The sequence below is a fragment of the Cetorhinus maximus genome, chromosome 16, assembly GCF_964194155.1.
Source record: "Cetorhinus maximus chromosome 16, sCetMax3.hap1.1, whole genome shotgun sequence".
In the NCBI taxonomy this organism is placed as follows: domain Eukaryota; kingdom Metazoa; phylum Chordata; class Chondrichthyes; order Lamniformes; family Cetorhinidae; genus Cetorhinus; species Cetorhinus maximus.
The window spans coordinates 29,335,302-29,357,030 of NC_135894.1; the positions used below are offsets into that span (position 1 = coordinate 29,335,302).

Sequence of the window (21,729 nt, forward strand, 5' to 3'; positions counted from 1 at the left end):
GAAAGAAAGGAGGAGGGGTGGCGGTATTGGTTAAGGAGAGCAGTGCAGTTCTGGAGAAAGAGGATGTCCCAGAGGATTCAAGGACAGAATCAATTTGGCTAGAGCTAAGGAACAAAAAGGGTGCAGTTACATTGCTCAGTGTAGTCTATAGACCGGCAAATAGTGAGGAGGACGTAGAAGAGCAAATCTGCAGGGAAATTACAGAGAGATGCAAACTTTATAGAGTAGTTATAATGGGAGACTTTAATTACCCAAATGTAGACTGTGACAGGGTAGTGTAAAGGGCAAGTGTTACTAGATTGATTTCAGGAGAATTTTCTACAGCAGTATGTGTCCAGTCCAACAGGAAAGGATGCACTGCTAGACCTGGTTCTTGGAAATGAGGTGGGCCAAATAGATCCAGTGTCAGTGGGGAGACATTTAGGAGACAGTGATCATTGTATCGTAAGGTTTAGGATGATGGTAGAAAAGGACAATTTGCAATCCTGAGCAAGAATCATTAACTGGGGGGGAGCAGACTTCAATGGGGCAAGAAATAGTAAGAGGGTGGTAAGAGGAGGAGGAGGGCCATTTAGGGACTAAAAAGGGGATTTACACATGAAGGCAGGGGGCATGGCTGAGGTATTAAATGAATACTTTGTATCCGTCTTTACCAAGGAAGCAGATACTACCGAGACCACGGTGACAGACAAGGAAACTCTGCCACTACAAGGGTTTAAAATTGATGAGGAGGAAGTGTTGAATAGGCTGTCGGTGCTTAAAGTTGACAAGGCACTGGGACTGGATGAGATGCATCCAAGAATATTGAAGGAAGTGAGAGTGGAAATTGCAGGGGCACTGGCCATAATCTTTCAGTCTTCCCTCGACTCAGGAGTGGTGCCAGAGGACTGGAGAATTGCAAGCATTATGCCCTTGTTCAAAAAAGGTAGTAAGGATAAGCCCAGCAATTACAGATCAGTCAGTTTAGCTTCAGTGGTGGAGAGGCTTCTAGAAAGAATTATTCAGGATAGAAGTAGTAGTCAATGGAAAAATGTGGGTTGATTAGGGAAAGCCAACATGGATTTCTAAGGGGGAAATCATGTTTAACTAACTTGCTGGAGTTTTTTGAAGAGCTAACAGAGGGTTGATGAGGGTAATGCTGTTGATGTGGTGTATATGGACTTTCAAAAGGCAATTGATACAGTGCTACACAACAGACTTGCGAGAAAAATTATAGCTCATGGAATAAAAGGGACAGTAGCAACCTGGATACAAAATTGGCTGAGTAACAGGAAACCGAGGGTAATGGTCAATGGATATTTTTCGGGCTGGAGGAAGGTTTGTAGTGGAGTTCCCCAGGGGTCAGTATTGGGACTCTTGCTTTTCCCGATACATATTAATGATCTAGATCTTGGTGTGCAGGGGACAATTTCAAAGTTTGCAGATGATACAAAACTTGGAAGCATTGTAAACATCCAGGAGGGCAGTATAGAACTTAAAAGGACATAGACAAGTTGGTGGAGTGGGCCGATAGGTGGCAGATGAAGTTCAATATGGAGAAGTATGAGGTGATGCATTTTGGTAAAAAGAACATGGAGAGACAGTACAAAATAAGGGGTACAATTCTTAAAGGGGTGCAGGAGCAGAAAGACCTGGGTGTATATGTGCATAGATCACTGAAGTGGCAGGATAGGTGCAGAGAGCAGTTAATTAAGCGTATAGTATCCTGGGCTTTATTAATAGGGGCACAGAATACAAGAGCAGGGAGGTTATCCTGACCTTATATTAGACACTGGTTAGACCTCAGCTGGAGTACTGTGTACAATTCTGGGTGCCACATTATAGGAACAATGAACACATTGGAGAGAGTGCAGAAGAGGTTCACAAGAATGATTCCAGGGATGAGAAATTTCAGTTATGAGGATAGACTGGAGAAGCTGGGGACTGTTCTCACTGGAGAGAAGAGGGCTAAGAGAGATTTGACAGAGGTGTTTAAAATCATGATGGGGCTGGATAGAGTAGATAGGGAGAAACTGTTCCCCGCTCGTAAAAGAATCGAGAACAAGAGGGCATAGATTTAAAGTGTTTTGAAAAAGAAGCAAATGTGACGTGAGAAATAACTTTTTCACACAGCGAGTGGTTCAAATCTGGAATGCACTGCCTGGAAGTGTGCTGGAGGCAGGTTCAATCGAGGCATTCAAGGGGGCATTAGATGATTATTTAAATAGAAACAATTTGCAAGGTTATGGGGAAAAGGCAGGAGAATGGCACAGCCGGGGCAGACACAATAGGCTGAATAGCCTCCTTCCAAGTCATAACAATTCTGTGAATCTGTGGAATTCTCTACCCCAGAGGGTTGTGGATGCTCCATCGACAAATATATTTAAGGCTGGGATAGGCAGATTTTTGGTCTCTCAGGGAATCGAGGGATATGGGGAGTTGACGGGAAAGTGGAATTGAATCGCAAGATTAGCCAGGATTGTTCTGAATGGTGGAGCAGGCTCAATGGGCCAAATGGTCTAATCCTGCTCATCTTTATGTTCCAATCCATAAACGTCTGACTCAGAGATGGAAATGCTTCCCTGAACCAAGTCACACTTTGATCTTTGGCTAATAAACATTACAACTCACTTCATTGCAGGTGAAGTTGACCTCTTGGACATGTTTGCTGGAGATTGAGATCTTCGGAGTGTGGACGTCACACTTGACACCAGCCCAGGGGATAGCTGTCTCTTATCTTTTTTCACTTTCTCTGTCTAAAAAAAAAGGTTTTTGTTTATATATAGAATCCAAATATGTTAAAACATTAATAAAACTGAAAGAAAAAAAGCTTAACATGGGCACATTGGAGTTATTTACTGTATCTTCTGTCCAAAATTCAAAAGTAATCTGCGGGAATCTTGAATTTCCTTCAGACCAGTTTTCTAGGCATAACTTTGGATGTGTTAAATTCTGGTGATGCAAGGAGAATTAAACTCAAAGACTGAAAATTGGTTCAATGACCAGCGTGTTGTGTTTTACGCCTTGGAGATATGCAGAGATGACACACCGGGGCAGAATCTTCTGTTCGGCGTGTGGGGGCCGGCCCCCGCACGCCGACACGTAAAATGATGCGCGGTTGGGCGTGCATCCTGAGTCACTGCACGCCATTCCGCTCTTTCTTTCGGTGGGCGGACACTGGAATCGGCTGCACGCCCGCCGAACTGTCAAAGGCCTGTTAAAGCCATTAATACATTAATTAACCTAATTGTCAGGGCTGCCTGTCCAACCTTAAGGTTGGCGGACAGGCAAAGAGCACAGGCGGCCCTCGCATTTCTCATGAAACCTCATGCATGGGCGGGGTACGGTTTCATGAAGGGTGTATTAAATATTTTTTAAACATTTGATAAACATGTCCCAGCTCATGTGACGCTATCACATGAGGGCACATGTGGGGATGATATTTTAAACATTTTTTATTGTAAACTTTGAAACTGAAGTTAATCTCCTGGAGGCAGCTCCGTGTCTCAGGGAGATTTCTGCCCTCTTTCCGTGCATGCGTGAAAGAGCGCAGGCCCCGACTCTCCCTCCTCCCCACCCCCTGCCCGCACAGGTACCGCTGAGCGCTTCCGGGTACGCGTCACAATGGGCGGGCCTTAATTGGCCTGCCCACGTAAAATGGCGGTGCACAGCCGATCGCGGGTGGTGATCAGCTCCACGCCTGCTCCCAACGGGGAGAAAATTCTCCCCCAGGTTTATACGTCTGAACAGGAGTTTATGCTTCCAAAATGTCTGCTCTCACACACTTACAGCTTCTTTCTTCAGTTCAGTCTCTCTTTCTCAGCAACCACACCTAAAACAATAGCAAAGTGCCTATACTGCTGCTTCCATTATTTTATTAATTCTGGGGAAACTAACTGACCGCTCCTAATGATAAGAATTATATACCTAAAAATAGTTACCAATCAACCAGCACCACTGTGCAGTATACACGAGAACTGATTCATTTAGACTTCAAATTGCATTGAACATTGAACAGAAACAGTATCAGAATAGGGGCCAACCTTCTCTGGTTCTGGGACATGGGGTGAGGAGACCACGCGTGGTCCTCTGCTGAGGTGCAGGTCAGAGGATATTTGGACAAGCAACTGCAGATGCAATTCAGCCCCTAGACTGAAGTACCATTTTTTCCATTTCCATATTCACTTACTATTTCTAATAGAAGCTGCTGAAAACCCTGTCATGTAGCAATTATACAAAAGCAAAATGCTGCAGAAATCAGAAATAGAAACAAAAAGTGCTGGAATTACTCAGCAGGTTTGGCAGCAACTGTGGAGAGGGAAACCGAGTTAAGGGCCGGGATTTTCCGCTCCCACTGGCGGTGGACGTCATGGTGGGCGGGAGCAGAAAATATCAGGACATGGCAAAAATCGGTTTCACATCGTCATAAAACCAGTTTGCGATCGTCTGCTCCATCAATCAATGACGGGCTGCGTTTCCCACCATCGGATATCAGGAACCTAATTTCAATACTTTAGCATCTCATTATAATTCCTGCTCACCGGAATCACCCCCCCTATGCTGGATCATCCAGCCATGTCAGTGTGATTGCACACCCACGTGTTTCACAACTGTACGTAAGCAACGTGCACCTGGCGAGCTGCACTTCACTCGGGACTTCGAGGTCTGTTTGCCCACCTTGCTTCGGGCAGCACTTGTGGTCATCAGTGCCAGGCTTTGCCAACAGCACATCACTTTTAGAGGGGCTCATGGGCAGGTCTCTACCTACCAGACCAACCATAAGGTGGTTTTTCAATGGCTGCAGGACTGGGGCTTGCTTGGGGAAGGGGGTGGAAAGAGGCTGCAGGGCGGGGGCTTTACTGGGGAAGAGGGGTAACCAGGGGTGTGTGTGGGGGCACATGTTGATCTGTGCATGTGGCCTCAAGATAGTGAGGGCTGAGGAGAATGTCTCCAGAGGAGATGAGGCCAGATGGAGATGTGAGGGTGTGTGTGAGAGAGTGAGTGGTGATGTCCCTTGAGCTGGCAGTGAGTGAGATGCCAGGGAATGTGTGATGGGCTTGTGAGTGTGTGAGTTTAGAGAGATGAGATGGTTGCCTTACCCTGGCAGCACAGATGAGATTATTCATCCTCTTTCTGCGCTGGATGGCCAACCTCTTCTGTGCAGTGTTGGCACTGACTGTCACTGTCACCGCCTCCCAAGTCGGAGTGGTGAGATTGCTGGACCTCCTGCAGCCAGAGCAGGGGTAGAGGACATCACTGCGGCCTCCAAAAGGCATTCCAGTGATGAGTCACTGAACTCTTCCTGGCTTTCAGGCCCACATCTTCACTGGAGCAGTCCTGGGCTGCGAGCATTGAGAACTGTGTGTGCGGCTGCAGTTTAGATATGGCCCCTGGGGTGAGGGAAGACTGAGGTAACGGTGTGGCGGGCGATTCAGAGGCTGCCCGGCAGCGAGACGGCGTGTTTCCTGTGGCTGCATAATTAATGAGGTGGGAAGCGGACATTATGGCGCGAAAACCTGTCATTGTGGCCAGTGGGTAAAACATCGCTTTTCACGCCTGTTACTGCACTTAGTGCAAATCTGGCACCTACATGTCGGGTTGATGACCCTGCTGAACATTTCTGCAATGTCTGTTTTCATTAACACAGTAATTATCTCTTTCTGCTAGGTTGTGTAATTGCTATGTGGCCCTCTCTCAAATGTGGACTCTTGGGGCAGATTTTTTGAGCCCCCTCCAGGTCAGGAATGGAGTGGGGTCAGGGGGAGGGGGGTGGTCTGAAAATACTGGTGTACCAATCTCAGAACGCCATTCCGAGCACTGGCCATTTTAAGAGAGGTGAGTTTGGAGCCCAGAAAGACCAGCCACTCCCATGAGGCAGGGCAGGCAAACAGACCCATTGAGATGGTGTTGAAGGTAAGTCATGGAGGCAGAGTGGGAGTTTTCCAGTTGTTCTCCAGTTTTCCGATGTGAAAAGGGGCTAATCAAATGCCTGAAGGCAGGCACCCAATGGCAAGCTAGGGTGCCAGTGCTCCTGACCGGGTTACAGGCCCTCCCTGCTTGTGTGGGGACATAGCCAAAGACCACCCTGTAGAGGAGATCCCCCCTCCACTGGCTGTATTTTTTCTGTATTCTATCAAGGTTTCTAAAAAGTGGCTGACTGGACACCTTCTTGTTGAGATGTCCTCCCACGTACTCACCTTGTACTGCAGTTAGCTTCTACTCTGAAACTGGAAGGTTTCTGAATGGCCCTCCAGATTTAAGAGCCCACCGGCCCCCATAATTGGACAGGGAACCTGTCTCCACGCCAATTAACAGCTCACCCACATGAAAATCTTTACTTTCACCAGTTTCCCACCAGTGCCGGGTTCCCAAAGACAAGCCCGGCTCCTTTTCCCACCTCCATGGCAAAAATTCAGCCCTTGAATTAATACCAGAAAAAAGATGACAGTGAGATGCATTTTACAATAGATGCTGCCTTATTTTCCATCTCTTTTATCTTGGCAGGGTAGCAGAGGAGTATCTAGAAACCGTCAATGATGACATATTGATCGAGAGATTACTATTTTGGCTGACTGGGGAGTTTAGAGTAAAAATAAGAGAATAAGATGAAATCAGGAAACACTCCATGCAAAGGATGGTAGGAGTTTGGACCTATTTTGTAAATGGTAATTGATGCTAGATCAATTGTAACTTTTAAATCTGAGGTTTTTTGTTCGCCAAAGGTATTAAGGCAGGCTCCTCCAACCTTTTTGCATGGGCGGGGGTGTGGGATGGGGGCACATTTCCGTTTTTTTCTCACTCAAAGAGCCAATGAGTAGATTTCGGAAAGATACATGAATGAGTGAGCTTATCAACAGCCAACACAGGAGAGTAATGGTCTGTGATTGGAGGATCAGCCTCTTGCAGGATCTTCAACTTCACTTCCCTCTCTTACTGGAATTCTGAACAGTGGCTTTGGGGGCCACAATCTGGCCCGCAGGCTCAGGTTGGACAAGCCTGTATTAAGGGATATGGGACAAAGGCGGGTATATGCAGTTAGGTTGCAGATCAGCCTCGAGCTCACCGAATGGCTGAACAGGCTCGAGGGGCTGAATGGCTTCCTGCTGGCTTTGGGACATTCTCTAATCTGTATCAAAGGTTAGCAAAACAATACCCTAATCAATGGCTCATTCTCTAGCCTGTCTCTGCTGTCTTCATGTTGCTGTTTCTTTCTCCAGCGAGGGCCTCCAAATCTTGTAGCAAGAAAGCAGTTCCAACAACAGCGTCCTCTCCCAAACCATCTTGCCCAGCATCAAAATGCTAATCACTCAAACCAGCTCTGTTGGGTAGGACATGTCGTTCGTATTCCCGACACCAGACTCCCCAAGTAACTGCTCTACTCAGAACTTGGTCATGGCAGGAGATCCCCAGAAGGACAATGGAAACGCTTTAGGGATGTCCTCAAAGTATCCCTGCAGAGATCAAACATCCCACCGACTCATGCGAGTCCCTGGCTTGTGACTCACCAAAATGGAGAAGGTTCATTCGGGAATGCACTAGACACTTTGAGAGGCTTTATTGGGAATGTGCAGAAGTGAAGTCGAGGCATCAGAGGAGTATGCAAACTCCAAACAACCCATCTACCCAACCCTTCAAACAGCACGTGTCCCCACTCATCAGACATCACATAGCCCATCAAACCACAGTGGAAACCAGTCAGTCTCAACCCTGAAGGAGTGCCTGAGAAGGGGAGGAGGACGAGGTTTGTTTCTCTATCTCTCCTCTTCTGCTTCTTTCTCTTTCTTTTCCTTCTTTGCTTTCAGCTGGGAGGGACTGGGTGGTATGATATGGTGGAGTGGGGCTGATGGGGATGGCTGCACTCTGCAGGTGGAACTTAAAGAAGATGTGGCTCTTAATGGTTCACTTCTGATGTGCTTTTCTAATCATCCTGGCTCCATTATATCCCCCTCCTACCTATCCGTTTTCATACAAGAGACATTGCTTACTTTCAAAATTCAATATTAAAAATATAATTTGAATCTCTGTCTCACGGTTCAAGTGTTTAGCTTTGGCTTTTCACTATTCAATGGTTACTGCTGAAAAGACAGACATGTTACCTAAGCCTTTCATCTTGCACACATCAGGGCAAATGCAAGAATGTCAAATTTCAAATAATCACAACAATTTATACTATAGGAGAAAAGGTTGGCAAGGCAACTTTGATAGGCTGAGGCATTGTGTTGGAGAAAGCAGTGGGGAGCTATAGGCTCCCCAAGCTCCCGGGTAATTCAAGAAAAGGCCTAAGGCTTGAACATATTTCTTTATTTCCAGAGAACGGGTCCCTGCCTATGAATGTATCTTGCTTCTAGCAAGTGTAGATGAGCCACATTATGAGCTCAACTGATTATCTTAAGTTGGTTGTTAGCGTAACTATTAGCACAGTCATGATTGTTCAGCAAGTGCCGTCCAATCACAGAATCACATCTAATAGCAGACATTTTGTTTTGGGTTTTGTAAGCACGGTTGAGTATGGCCTGTACTCTGCCTATCATGCAGCAAGTAAATTACTGATGCCTTGTTACTGGGGCAAATATATTCAAATAGCAGAATGAGAGGGCACTGCAATTCTGTTTGCACTGGAGGAATCTGCAAAATCTAGGATAGGTTCCAGGGGACAAACACTTTCCTCCCCAGATGTAGCTGGATATAATGAGGTCCATGCAGTCGCCAACAATGTGTGTTTATTTAGGGGAGGGCTTCATCAGTGAGTATATAGTAGTAGTGCTTTCAACGCTTGGCTACAGCAAGCAGGATAGCAATCCACGGGAAAATGCAGGACATGGACAAAGGGGTCCGGGCCACTATGAATTTAGCCTTAAATGCAAGTTTCTCTTTTCAAAGCAATGCTACAATACTTTTTTGAAGAAACAAATTGGAATTATCCTCATGATTTATTCCTCTCCCTTGAATTGCACTGCAATATGACCCCTGACACTGGCAGCATCATCCACGACACCTCGCTCCACTGGCTCACCATTCTGTCCAAGCAGTGAGAGACAGAGGGCAGTGTGACCACAGCAATAACACAGGAGAGTCAGTCTCGCCCTTGCCTATTCGTCTCACAGTGCTTGCTTGAATACTTTTAAATTGCAATCTTCATGATCACAAACCCTAAAGAAAAATAATGTGTTTTTGCAATATTACCACTTCATTGTGTTTTGTTTTTGTTATTACAATAGCATGCCAGAGATTTGGGAGCACAACAAACTCTCAGCTCGCTCTCTCTTTATCTGTCTCCAGCCCTTCCTTGCCTCTTTCAGTTTGCCCCAGTCACTTTTCAGTTAGTTCAACAACCTCAGACCATGAATCTGTCCTCCATTTTGTATTTTATCCCCCCAGTGCCAGTCTGTATCTTGTTCTCATGTTTTGCTTTCAGACAACACTAACCTTCATGCTACTATTAACACATTCTCTGGACCAATGCTTTGTTCCTTTACTACTACCATTCCCACTCCCATTCCCTTTTGTTCCATGACATTTTTGTCATTTAATCTCCCCTGCCCTCTAACCTATCCATTACCTTCCCTTTTTGCTCCACCTGACTCTCCCCTCTTTATCAACAGCATAAAACCCATCATATTTCTATCTCACTTCAGTTCCGAAGAAGAGTCATATTGGACTGGAAACGTTAACTCTGTGGGCAGGATTCTCCCCCTGTCAGGGGAAGTTGAAGTGCGGGTGCACCAGAGGTTTGCCTCTGATCGGCACCCCCGATCGGGGGCGCGCCGCCATTTTACGTGTGCGGGCCAATTAAGGCCCGCCCAGCGTGATGTCCGCACGGAAGCGCTATGCGCTCCCTATGCGGGCAGGGGAGGAGGAAATCCCTAAACCCGAGAGTGCGCTCTTTCGCGTGTGCGCATGAAAGAGCGCACTCATCTCCCTGAGGCTAAGTGCTGCCTCAGGGAGATCGGCTCTACAATAAAAAATATTTTAAAAAAAAATTCCCTGACATGTCCCCTCATGAGATACTGTCACATGAGTTGAGACATGTCCATAACTTTTTAAAAAACTTTAATTACATTTTTTAAAACCTACATGAAACCTCATCCCGCCCGTGGATGAAGTTTAATGCTTTTTTTGAAGCCCGCCTGGGCTCCCGGTCAGCCCGTCAACCAAGGTTGGACGGGGAGGTCCATTAATTAGTTTAATGACTCTGCCAATGGCCTCAATTGAAACGGGGCACGGTGACATTGGGAGTCCCGCCCGACGCCATCCCGTGTCATTTTACACGTCGGCAAGCGGGCCCCGCCCCCCCCCCCCGCTCGCTGATAGGAAAGTCCTGCCCTGTTTCTCTCTTTCCACAAGTGCCAGCAGACCTGCTGAGTTTTTCCAGCACTTTTTGTTTTATTACTCCAGTCACTTTGTTGCTTTGTAGCCTGCTTCAGACTTCCTACTTAAGTGGGTAGTGATTTCATTATATCAGGAATTTTATTAGATTCACTTCCATGGTAAGGATATTAGGATTGCTTTTTAACATGTATATAAATGTAAATTTATACAACTGAATTTACTGTAAGTGAAATTTATTGCATAAGCTATATACAAAGTAATTTTTTTTCACATCAAGGTCATGGATTCAAGAACCACTCTAGAGAATTGGGTATAAGTTCTAGGCTGACACTCCAGAGCCAGTACTGAGAGAGAGTGCTACACTGTCAGAGGTGCCTTCTCTCCCATGAGACTGAGGCCCTGTCTGCCCTCTCAAGTTGATGTAAAAATCCCTTTTGAAGAAGAGCAGGGGAGTTATCCTGAGCCAATTTCTACTAATATCGCTAAAAGTTAGATTATCTGGTCAGATCCCAATGCTGTTTGTGGGATCTTGCTGTGCACAAATTGTCAACTGTGCTTCCTATTTTACAACAGCAACTACAATTTGAAAAAGGATTCCATTGACTTTGAAGGTGAGAGGTTGCCAAAGGTGCTAAAAGGCCCTTTTCGTTTTTGTGCTATTTGGAAATTTGGGGAGAATTGTCATGCCATTTACAGACAGAAAGAGACGGATTCTCAGCAGGAACACAGGGATGAAGTTTACATTCCGTGGCAGTGGGCGGGATCTGATTCGGAAGCACGTGGATTAGCCCAGCCCCCGCCTTTAAGCAATGTTAGATAATACGATAATCAGCCAATTAACTGACACCAGGCGGGTTGTAGGCCAACAGGGTTCATGGAAGGTGGGCTGCTCGCCCAATAGGCCGTTAAAGGTGGGATGTGTGGGCAAATGTTACTCAGATACTAGGTACGTAAATTACGTCATGTTTGAACGTTCTCGAGAAGATCACTGGTTTATTTACTTTGTGCGAGAATGCATCGAGATGGACTCCATTGATGGTCTTATTTGAATGTGTATTCATGCGCACTTAAAGGAGTGACAGAGTTTGGATGTTTGTGATTGTCCAAGATGACAAATTGGTTTTCTTATGATGGGGGTGGGTAGGAGGAGGAAACACTGGTAAAGGTGAGCAGATACATGGGAACATCACCACCTGCAAGTTCCCCTCCAAGTCACTCACCACTCTGACTTGGAAAATATCGCTGTTCCTTCACTGTCACTGGGTCAAAATCCTGGAACCCCCTCCCTACCAGCACTGTGGGTGTACCCACACCACATGGACTGCAGCGGTTCAAGAAGGCAGCTCACCACCACCTTCTCAAGGGAAACTAGGGATGGGCAATAAATGCTGGCCCAGCCAGCGAAGCCCACATCCCGTGAATGAATTTTTAAAAAAAATCTTTGGATAGACTGAACTATTGGAATCTTCTCAGGATTAATGCCTCCCGAGTCCAACACCCATCCAGATGCTCCCTGGCTGGGCATTCCACATCTGGCTGTGGCAGCTCAACCTCCTCTTCCTCTGGAGGAATGGATTGTCCCCCTTGGCTCATCCTGTGAGAGGAGATTCCCTCCCTGTAGTGGCAGGTTGTGAAGTGTACAAGCAACCACCAGGAGGAACATTCTCAATGGCACGTACTGCAGAGACCTCATTTTGAACAGAACAATGGTTTGCCCAATGATGGCCCTGGTCGTTGAGTGGTTCGCGTTATATCAGTGCTCAGGGTCAGTCCTGGGGCCTCATACAGGTGTCATGAGGCACTTCTTCAGAGGGTACCCTTCGTCACCCGGCAGCCACCTTTCCATTGTGTCCTTCCCACTAAACATTCCTGGCACCTGAGAGTTCTTGAGGGTGTACAGGTCATGCACATACCTGAAATAAGTGCTGCTGGTGGTCGCAGACTATGTGATTGAGCGGTAGATGTTTGGGATAATGAACACCCCTGGATGTCCTGCTGGTGCTTTGATGGTGAGATGGGTGCACCCTTGGGGAACCTTCCATGTCCACAAAGCCTCTGGCTCTTTCCATCTGACTGATGTTGCCAGTGGTGAAGGCAATGAACTGCTTTGTACTGTGAAACATGGCATCTGTAAACACCTTAATGTAGTGGTGAGCTGCAGGGCTGGGTCACACCGTTCTGGTCTCCGCAGGCAGCCTGAAATGACCCAGATGCAAAAACGTTTTGTGCCAGCATGACTTTCAATGCCACAGGCATTAGATGTCACCACCCCACCTCCCCTCCCCTACAGCTGGATGTCATCTCTATATCTAGCATGTCACATAGAGATGTCACCGTGGTTTGCGAGAAGTGAAGTCTCTGCAGGCACTGTCCCCCAGACACTTCTGAACTCTATACACAATTGGCAGGTTATGGCCTCTGCACCTCCTGCATCCTGCCCTCAGCAGCCCCTCACTCCTCAGCAGGCTGGCCTCCTTCATCCACTTGTTATGGCTCCTGCCCCTCTTCAACTGGACTCCTCCATCTCCTTCTCTTCCTCCTCTCTTCCTAAGCCTATATTGGGCTCAGCAACAATGCTGTAGTGATCTTATATTACAGTGTCCATCATTTTGAAGGCAGTGTAATGATCGATAGCCCTGATACTGACCAGGAATTCATGCACTTCACAGATTTGCCAGTGTAAAGCCTCACCTGCTAAAGTAGGGTATAAACCCACCGTTAGCTTTTATATCCATGCCTTTCACTAACTATGAAAAAAACAAAGGTTCCTACTTGGCATGTTTCACATGCAGGCGACGTATTATAGCATCAGGGATGTATAATTGCAGTCAATTGGATTGCTAATAAGCTTAAACAATCATTACTTGCTTATTTCAAAGTGGTGGTGAGCTCCCTATTTTGGAGCCCGTGCAGCCACCATATTATTGCTGACTGGCGTGATGAGGTTGTGTTCGCAGCCCAATGTCACCATGCTGGATATTATGCTGCCACGGGACTAAAACAGTCCCATTTTCGGAACATAACGTTCAGCCCAAATGCTCAGATAATTACCCTCTAACTCTCTGCCGACTGCACTCTGATTCTATTATCAAATGAATAATTTCAGAATTGTTTAAAGGTTACAGCACAGAGGAAGGCCATTCAACCCATTATGCTCACGTTGGCTCTTTGCAAGAACAACTCAGCCAGTCTCACTCTTTCCCTGTAGCCTTGCAAATGTTTTCACTTGAGATAACAATCCAACTCCCTTTTGAATGCCTCGAATGAAGCTGCCTCCACCTCATTTTTAGGCAGTGCGTTCCAGATCCTAACCACTCGCTGCATAAAAAAGTTTTTCCGCTTGTCGCCTTTCATCCTTTTGCCAATCACATTAAATCAGTGTCCTTTAGATCTCAATCCTCCCATCAATGGGAACAGTTCCTCCCTATCTACTCTGTCCAAACCCCTCAAGATTTTGAACACCTCTATCAAATCTCCTCTCCACCTTCTCTTCTCCAAGCAGAACAGTCCCAGCTTCTCCAATCTACCACGGAACTGATGTCTCTCAGCCCCAGAACCATTCTCGTGAATCTTTTCTACACTTTCTTTACTGCCTTCACATCTCTCCTAAAGTTTGGTGTCTAGAATTGGACACAATACTCCAATGTATATAAGATAATGAATTCTCCTGCAATTAAAAAAAAACTGGTCCTATCAATATTCCTTCAGGTTTTCTGTCACCCAGGATTAGCAACAGAAGCACAATGTTAAATACCACACAGAAAATTCACCATCAGCTAAATATCCTTTCAACAGTTTTGGAAACGCAAAACATTCAAGGAAGTCATTCCAATTTAGGATTCAGGTCATGAGTTTTAACAATATGGTTAGAAAGTCCAATTGATGATATTAGGACAATAAGGACTTGCATCTATATAGCACCTTTCACAACCTTGGGAGGTCATAAAATGTTTTACAACCAATGAAGCACTTTTTCAGTGTAGTCGCTGTTGTAATGTCAGAATTGTGACAGCCAATTTGCACACAGCAAGATCCCACAAACAGCACTGTCATAACGATCTGACAATCTATTTGAATTGAGTTGGCCAGAACGCTGGGGAGAATGCCCCTGTTCTTTTTGAACAGTGCCACAGGATTGTGTACATCTACTGAGGGGGCAGAGGCTCAAAGCATCATATTACACTTCTACGTGTGGTATTTTACATGAGTCTTAATCCTTTTAAAATAAGTACCAGAATGTTAAATGCTGATAAATGAACTTTGCCAGTTGAAGGCTTGATTCTCAATACTTGACTCATTGGTATCATCCAAACCCCTGACACTAGATTGCGTCTTGTATGAAATAAACCATAATCCCTTGACAGAACTTTGGATGTCCAACGTTATGGTGCTTTGTTACCTATTAGAGCTAATGCAACATTCGTCATCATTCTTCATCAATAGGGGCATTGGGGGCAGGTAGTGGGGGTTGGGGAGAGGGTGGGGCCCAGAAACCTACTACACACTAAATAAGGCTCAACAGGGCTGGATTAGAGGCAATGTATAAAAGGTCCCTGATTAATTCCGGGCTTTATTTGCTCAAATAGGAAACCAGATCAGGCCTTTATATGCACATGTCATATAACCCATGATTTTACACACAGGTCTTTGGAGTTTTAAAGAGTTAATTACAACTAAGATTAATTGAAGAATAGAACTTTCTTTGTAAACACTATCACATGAAGTCTTTACTGAGTCATAGTGTGACTGATAGCAACAACTTCATTTGACTATACAAAATAAATAAGAACATCATGTGGATTTTACCAATAAATGAAAAGATATCTCCAATAAGCAATGTTATTCATTTTTGAGCTTCATCAATAACTTCATCATTCTTTTCGCTACCTGTTGAAGTTCTGATGCCAGTGTCCCTTTTGTCTCTCCTGGTGAGCTGGAGATTCCGGCTGTATTCAGACTGTCTCCACTTGGGCTGAGCGTAGATGTGAAATTGGTCTTGTGGGGGCTATCTGAGGCTAGACGAGGGCAGAGATGGGACACTAAAGAGTTAAAGTTTATAAGAAAAGAGCAAAAGAGTATATAGAACGAGGAAAGAAATGGAGATTCATGTTAGAATACGTTTACTGGCTAGAACAGGCTAAAAGTGAACTGCCACCACAACAGTGCGTATCGGTGTTTTCATGTTAGGCAATTAATCTTGGCTAGATTCCCCTTAGGGTGCGGTGAATAGTTCCAGTCTCCATATTATATTAAAAAATACAGACTGAGGGGTGACCTGATAGAGGCCTTTAAAATTGGGTAGATACAGAGATGATGTTTCCACTTGTAGGAGGCACCAGGGTTAGGGGCCATCAATATAAGATAGTCACCAAGAGATCCAATCAGGAAAAACTTCCTTACCTAAATAGCGATGAGAAGGTGGAAGAAGCCACTACATGGAGTAGTTGTAGAGCCATAGAAAGGTTACAGAACAAAAGGTGGTGATTCAGCCCATTGTGTCTGTGCTGGCTCTTTGTAAGAATTACTCCACTCCCCTGTCCAACTTAGTTAGTCCCATTCCCCTGCCTATCCCCCCCTCCCTCTGCCACTCCAAGGTGAATAACACAGATACATTCAAGGGGAAGCTAGATAAACACGAGGGACTGAACAATACAGGGGGAGGGGGTGAACAGCACTCCCCCCACCCCAGAAACCACGTGTGGAGGTGACACGCTCCATGCCAACCCGCTCCGCCGCCATAAAGCGCTGCGAAGCAAACTAATGAAGGCTGAGTGGGACTTCTGCCCCAAAGTCCCGCCCCCTGGAGCTACCAGCCATGTTCCATCAGTCCCAGCAGCACCAGGGAGGCGTCAGCGGCTGCTGCTGGGACTGCTGGAGAAGGAAGGACCCCTAGGCCTTGGATCCCCAGAGCAGGTTAGTCCAGGGTCTTGGGCCAAGAGGTTTTGAGTAGGCTAGCGAGATGGGTGGGAGGGTGGAGGGGGTGGGTTTAAGGGAGGAAAGGAAGGGGGAGGTGGAGGGAGGGTTTCAACCTAAGAGGGAGCTGTCCCGTGATCGGCAAAGGACATCCCTTGAGGAGTGACATCCCCTTCCTCCCCACCCTTTAACAACTCGAGGTTAAAAATCGGGCCCGGTGCTCCTGCCCTGATCATGCCAAACATTTTATGGTGTGGGCAGCATATTATCAGGGTCAACTGGCTTGATAACAAGCCTAATTTACCCTTAATTGTTGATTTAAATATGGTGGGCAGGCTGCCGTTTTCAGCGCCCCCATTATTAATGGGGTGAGCTTGGGAGTGGGCAGGTGGGGTGGGTGCCCACCTCATTTTGTGTGCCCAGGCCCCGGGGGAAAGAGACCTGTGGTGGGGCACTTAAAATACAGCCGGAGGAATAGAAGGATATATAGATAAGGTGAGATGAAGTAAAGTGGGAGGAGGCTGGTGTGGAGCATAATCCCATTCTACTGAATGGCCTGTTCTTGTGCTTTCGGTTCTATGTGACTTTGTGTAGCTATTCTATGAATATCATACACCATATGTATGTACATCTTCTACAGCTGTGCTGAACTTTTAAGACACAGATTACCCTCTTATTCAAATCTAGATTGCTGCCTTTGTATCTCTTTTATCTGTGCCCAGCAGGTTTGTATTTTCTAAGATCAAAATTAGCTGATGGCGCTTTGAAACATTCCTTTCCTCCACCATTATTATCTGATTATTCTCTGAGCTTTACAGAGATCTGAATATGAGGACGTGGCCTCTGTCTGGCTGGCTGCAAATTGACAAAACCTCCAACGTTTATTGCAATTCAAGCTCAGGTAACAGTTGCTGCAGTAGCAACAACCCAAAATTAGCTAGACTGAGGCATCTGTCAGTGAGCACCCCAAATTAGATGTTTCCTCTTCGCCTTCCAATCATATTATTTTTGTGTTGCAACTTGCTGGCAGTGTGAGCTGATAATGCTGTAGTGAGGACAACAGAGCACCAGAGAACTTAGTGAATGGTGGGACCAAGAATCTATTGCATTAGCAATGAGGTTAAAGGATTGAGAGAGAAAAAAGAGGAATGGTGGGGTAGGAAACAGAATTAATAAGATTCAAGCTTGGAAACAGAAAGAAAAATAAGGGGAAAGATTGGATTAACTGAGTAACAATGGCAAAAGGATACAAAAAACATTCCAGCAATAGCTGTAAATCGGGAGGTGGAAGGGAGAGAGGAACTTGGTGAAATTACAATCACTGGGGAAGTGGTACTGAGCAAACTGATGGAGCTGTGGGCTGACAAGTCTCCGGGTCCTGATGGACTTCATCCTAGGGTCTTATAAGAGGTGGCTAATGAGGTAGTAGATGCGTTGGTGTTAATTTTCCAAAATTCCCTTGATTCTGGAAAGGTTCCATCAGATTGGAAAGTAGCAAATATAACCCCTCTATTCAAGAAGGGAGGGAAGCAGAAAACAGGAAACTACAAGCCAGTTAGCTTGACATCTGTCGTGGGGAAGGCGTTAGAATTGATCATTAAGGAGGTTATAGCTGGGGCACTTAGAGAAACTCAAGGTAATCGGGAAGAGTCAGTATGGTTTTGTGAAAGGGAAATCATGTTTAACCAATTTATTAGAATTCTTTGAAGGAGTAACATGTGCAGTGGATTGAGGGGAGTCTGTAGACATACTGTACTTGGATTTCCAGAAAGCATTTGATAAGGTGCCACATCAAAGCTTATTGTGGAAAATAAAAACTCGTAGTGTAGGGAGTTAACATATTAGCCTGGGTAGAAGATTGGCTGGCTGGCAGAAAACAGAGAGTATGCATAAGTGGATCTTTGATTGATAGGATGTGATGAGTGGAGTCCCGCAGGGGTCTGTGCTGGGGCCTCAACATTTTACAATTTACATCAATGATTTAGATGAGGGGAGCGAAGGCATGAAAGCTAAATTTGAAGATGACACAAAGATAGGTCGGAAAGTATGTTGTGAAGAGGGCATAAGGAGGTTGCAGATGCATATAGGTAGGTTGCTTAGGTGGGCAAAAATATGGTAGATGGAGTATAATGTGGGAAAATGTGAAGTTGTTCACTTTGGCAGGAAGAATAATAAAGCAGAATATTACTTAAATGGAGAATGGCTACAGAATTCTGAGGTGCAGAGGGATCTAGGTGTTCTAGTGCATGAGTTACAAAAGGTTAGTATGCAGGAACAAGAAGTAATTAAGAAGGCTAATGGAATGCTATCCTTTATCACGAGAGGAATTGGACATAAATTAAGGATGTTCAGTTATACAGGGCTTGGTGAAACCGCATCTTGAATACTATGTGCAGTTTTGGTCTCCTTATTTAAGGAAGGATGTAAATGCATTGGAGGTGGTTCAAAGGAGGTTTACTAGGTTGATACCTGGAATGAGTGGGTTGTCTTATGAGGAAAGATTGGACAGACTGGGCTTGCTTCCACTGGAGTTTAGAAGAGTGAGGGGTCACTTGATTGACAAATATATGATCCTGAACAGTATTGACAAGACGGACATGGAAAGGGTGTCTCCTCTTGTGGGTGAGTCCAGAATTAAGGGGCACTGTTTTAAAATTAGGGGTCACCCTTTTCGGACAGAGATGAGAATTTTTTTCTCTCAGACGGTTGTGCGACTTTGAAACTCTCTGCCTCAGAAGGCAGTGGAGTCACTGAATATTTTTAAGGGGAAGGTAAACAGATTCTTGTTAGGCAAGAGAATAACGTTATTGGGGGTAGATGGGAATGTGGAATTTGATACACAAACAGATCAGCCATGATCGTATTGCATGGCAGAGCAGGCTCGAGGGGCCGAATGGCCTACTTCTGCTCCTATTTTTTTATGTTTGTATGTTCGGAAAATACCCAAAAAAATTAGTGTGAGTTACTGTTATTATTAGTGTGAGCTATTAGCACACTAATTATGACATGCTGATTAAACTCGCCATATTTTCCCAGTAAATTCTGGGTCGCTTATATCAGCGACTACCAGAATTGATTGACTTACTACACGTGATGCTCTGATTGAATAGTTACTGCCTCAACTAACTCATTTTCAGGAGAGGGAGTGATGAATTCAGCTTAATAGTAGAGCATTTGATTAATTTTTAAAAAGGTCCAAGTGTTTCAGGTACATTGACCAGAAACTGAACTGGACTAGCCATACAAGAGCAGGTGAGAGGCTAGGAATCCTGTGGCGAGTAACCCACCTCCTGACTCCCCTCCTGACTCCCCAAAGCCTGTCCACCATCTACAAGGCACAAGGTAGCAGTGTGATGGAATACTCTCCACTTGCCTGGATGAGTGCAGCTCCCACAACACTCAAGAAGCTTGACACCATCCAGGTCAAAGCAGCCCACTTGATTGGCACCCCATCCACAAACATTCACCCCCTCCATCACCGACACACAGTGGCAGCAGTGTGTACTATCTACAAGATGCACTGCAGTAATTCACCAAGGCTCCTTAGACAGCACCTTCCAAACCCACGACCACTACACCATCTAGAAGGACAAGGGCAGCAGATAGATGGAAACACCACCACCTGGAAGTTTCCTTCCAAGTCACTGACTATCCTGACTTGGAAATATATCGCCATTCCTTCACTGTCACTGGGTCAAAATCCTGGAACTCCCTTCCTAACAGCACTGTGGGTGTACCTACACCACATGGACTGCAGCGGTTCAAGAAGGCAGCTCATCTCCACCTTCTCAAGGGCAATTAGGGATGGGAAAGAAAAATGTTGGCCTAGCCAGCAATGCCCACTTGCTGTTAAATGATTTTTTAAAAATCCCTTAAGTTTTGTTTTTTTTTCTACAACTATCTCAACCTGTGCCAAATTTAGGTGGCATGGTACATTCTGTGGAATGTTGCAGTCTGATTGCAATCGAATCAGTATCACTTAGATAGTAATTGTCTGATGTGTTACCCATCAGTAACTCTTGCAACAAGAACATTGTAAACTGTTCACATTTCGCAAAGGCATTTTTAAAATGCATGTTCAACTAAATAAGTCACATAAATTGATTTTTAAAAATTCATTCATGGGTCATGGGCATTGCTGGTAATGCCACCATCTCTACTTGCCCTTGAGAAGGTGGAGATGAGCTGCCTTCTTAAACAACTGAATGGTTTGCCAGGCCATTTCAGAGGGCAATTAAGATTCAACATGTCATCCCGGAGAGGCCAGACCGGGCAAGGACAGCATATTCTTCCCTAGAGGATAGTATTGAACCAGATGGAATTTTACAACTAGTTTCTTGATCACCATTAATGCTACTAGCCCTTTATTCCAGATTTATATAGTTGAATTTAAATTTCCAACTGCCATGGTGGGATTTGAGCCCATATCACCTGCTCATTAGTCCAGGTCTTTGGACTATAAGTCCAGTAACACAGCCATTGTGCTACCATCCCATCATAATCAGCATGTAATTGAAGACATTCTTTGTTATATTTTCCTTTAATATATCTTAATATTGGTGGATAAATGTTCATACAGCATTTTTGAGTGCATTTTATATTCGAACACACTGTCGACTGAGAGTTTTAGCTACATTCCAAAAGTACCAATTTAGCATTAAATATTTGAAAAGCTTTAGTTTGTTCAATTATTTGCACTTGATTTTGAAAATAAGTCGCTTGTGGTCTTGGAATACTGGGAAGTCATGGATCCTTCCCTGTGGTTGACATGATAAGCTGAATGAAGTAATGGGCTTCTGGAATCTGTTTAAAGTCTCACACATTTTTACCACCTAAAACCCTCTCTCTCTTCTGGATTTTCTAAGAAGCATTTTATTGGGATTCTGCAATTGCTAACCTTTAATCGTAGAGAAGAGGGAAAATCTCCCAATTTGGTCTCCAAAAACATACAAACATGCAATTGGGAGCATGAGTAGGTCACTCAGCCCATCGAGCCTGCTCCACCACTCAACAAGATCATGGCTGACCTGACTGTAACCTCAACTCCACATTCCTGCCTGCCCTGACATTTAGCTGGCCAATATTTTTCATGTATACATTAGGATCATGAGATAAACACTTTAGAAATGCATTAAGCTCTTGGAGCCCTCTTCGATCAAATACGCATTAACAGTTTGACTGAGCAGTTTTTAAATGATCAATTCTTTGAAACATATAAAACATATTCAGTGAGCAACGATCATAAAGCAACATTTGAAATGCTTAAGTTTAAAAGCGAGAGTTTTGGGGGACCAAAGCTGGATTAACACTCCACGTTTTGACCTTTGAACCTTTTGTCATTTACCTGAATGATAGGTGGAACAATATGACAAAACCTGACAAGTTAAGGAACGTGCAGTGGTCAGCAAGCAGCAGATAACATTCTCCGAGGGACAATGTGAAAGCAGCAGTGAACTGCTAGATTGAAGCAAATGAAGTAAATTATGTCAAGATGAAAGAAAAGCGTGA

The 21,729-nt window shown here is 45.0% G+C and overlaps 1 protein-coding gene across 1 annotated transcript in view; it reads right to left on the reverse strand.

Annotated features, from left to right (window-relative positions):
- The window catches only part of map7d2b (MAP7 domain containing 2b), a 213,915-nt gene that overhangs the window by 57,987 nt on the left and 134,199 nt on the right, over positions 1-21,729 (reverse strand). Inside the window, exons 8-9 of the mRNA XM_078559598.1 lie at positions 15,196-15,323; positions 2,611-2,735 (exon numbers count right to left, since the gene is read on the reverse strand). Coding sequence (XP_078415724.1) covers positions 2,611-2,735; positions 15,196-15,323 — 253 coding nt within the window. The remainder of the gene's footprint in view (positions 1-2,610; positions 2,736-15,195; positions 15,324-21,729) is intronic.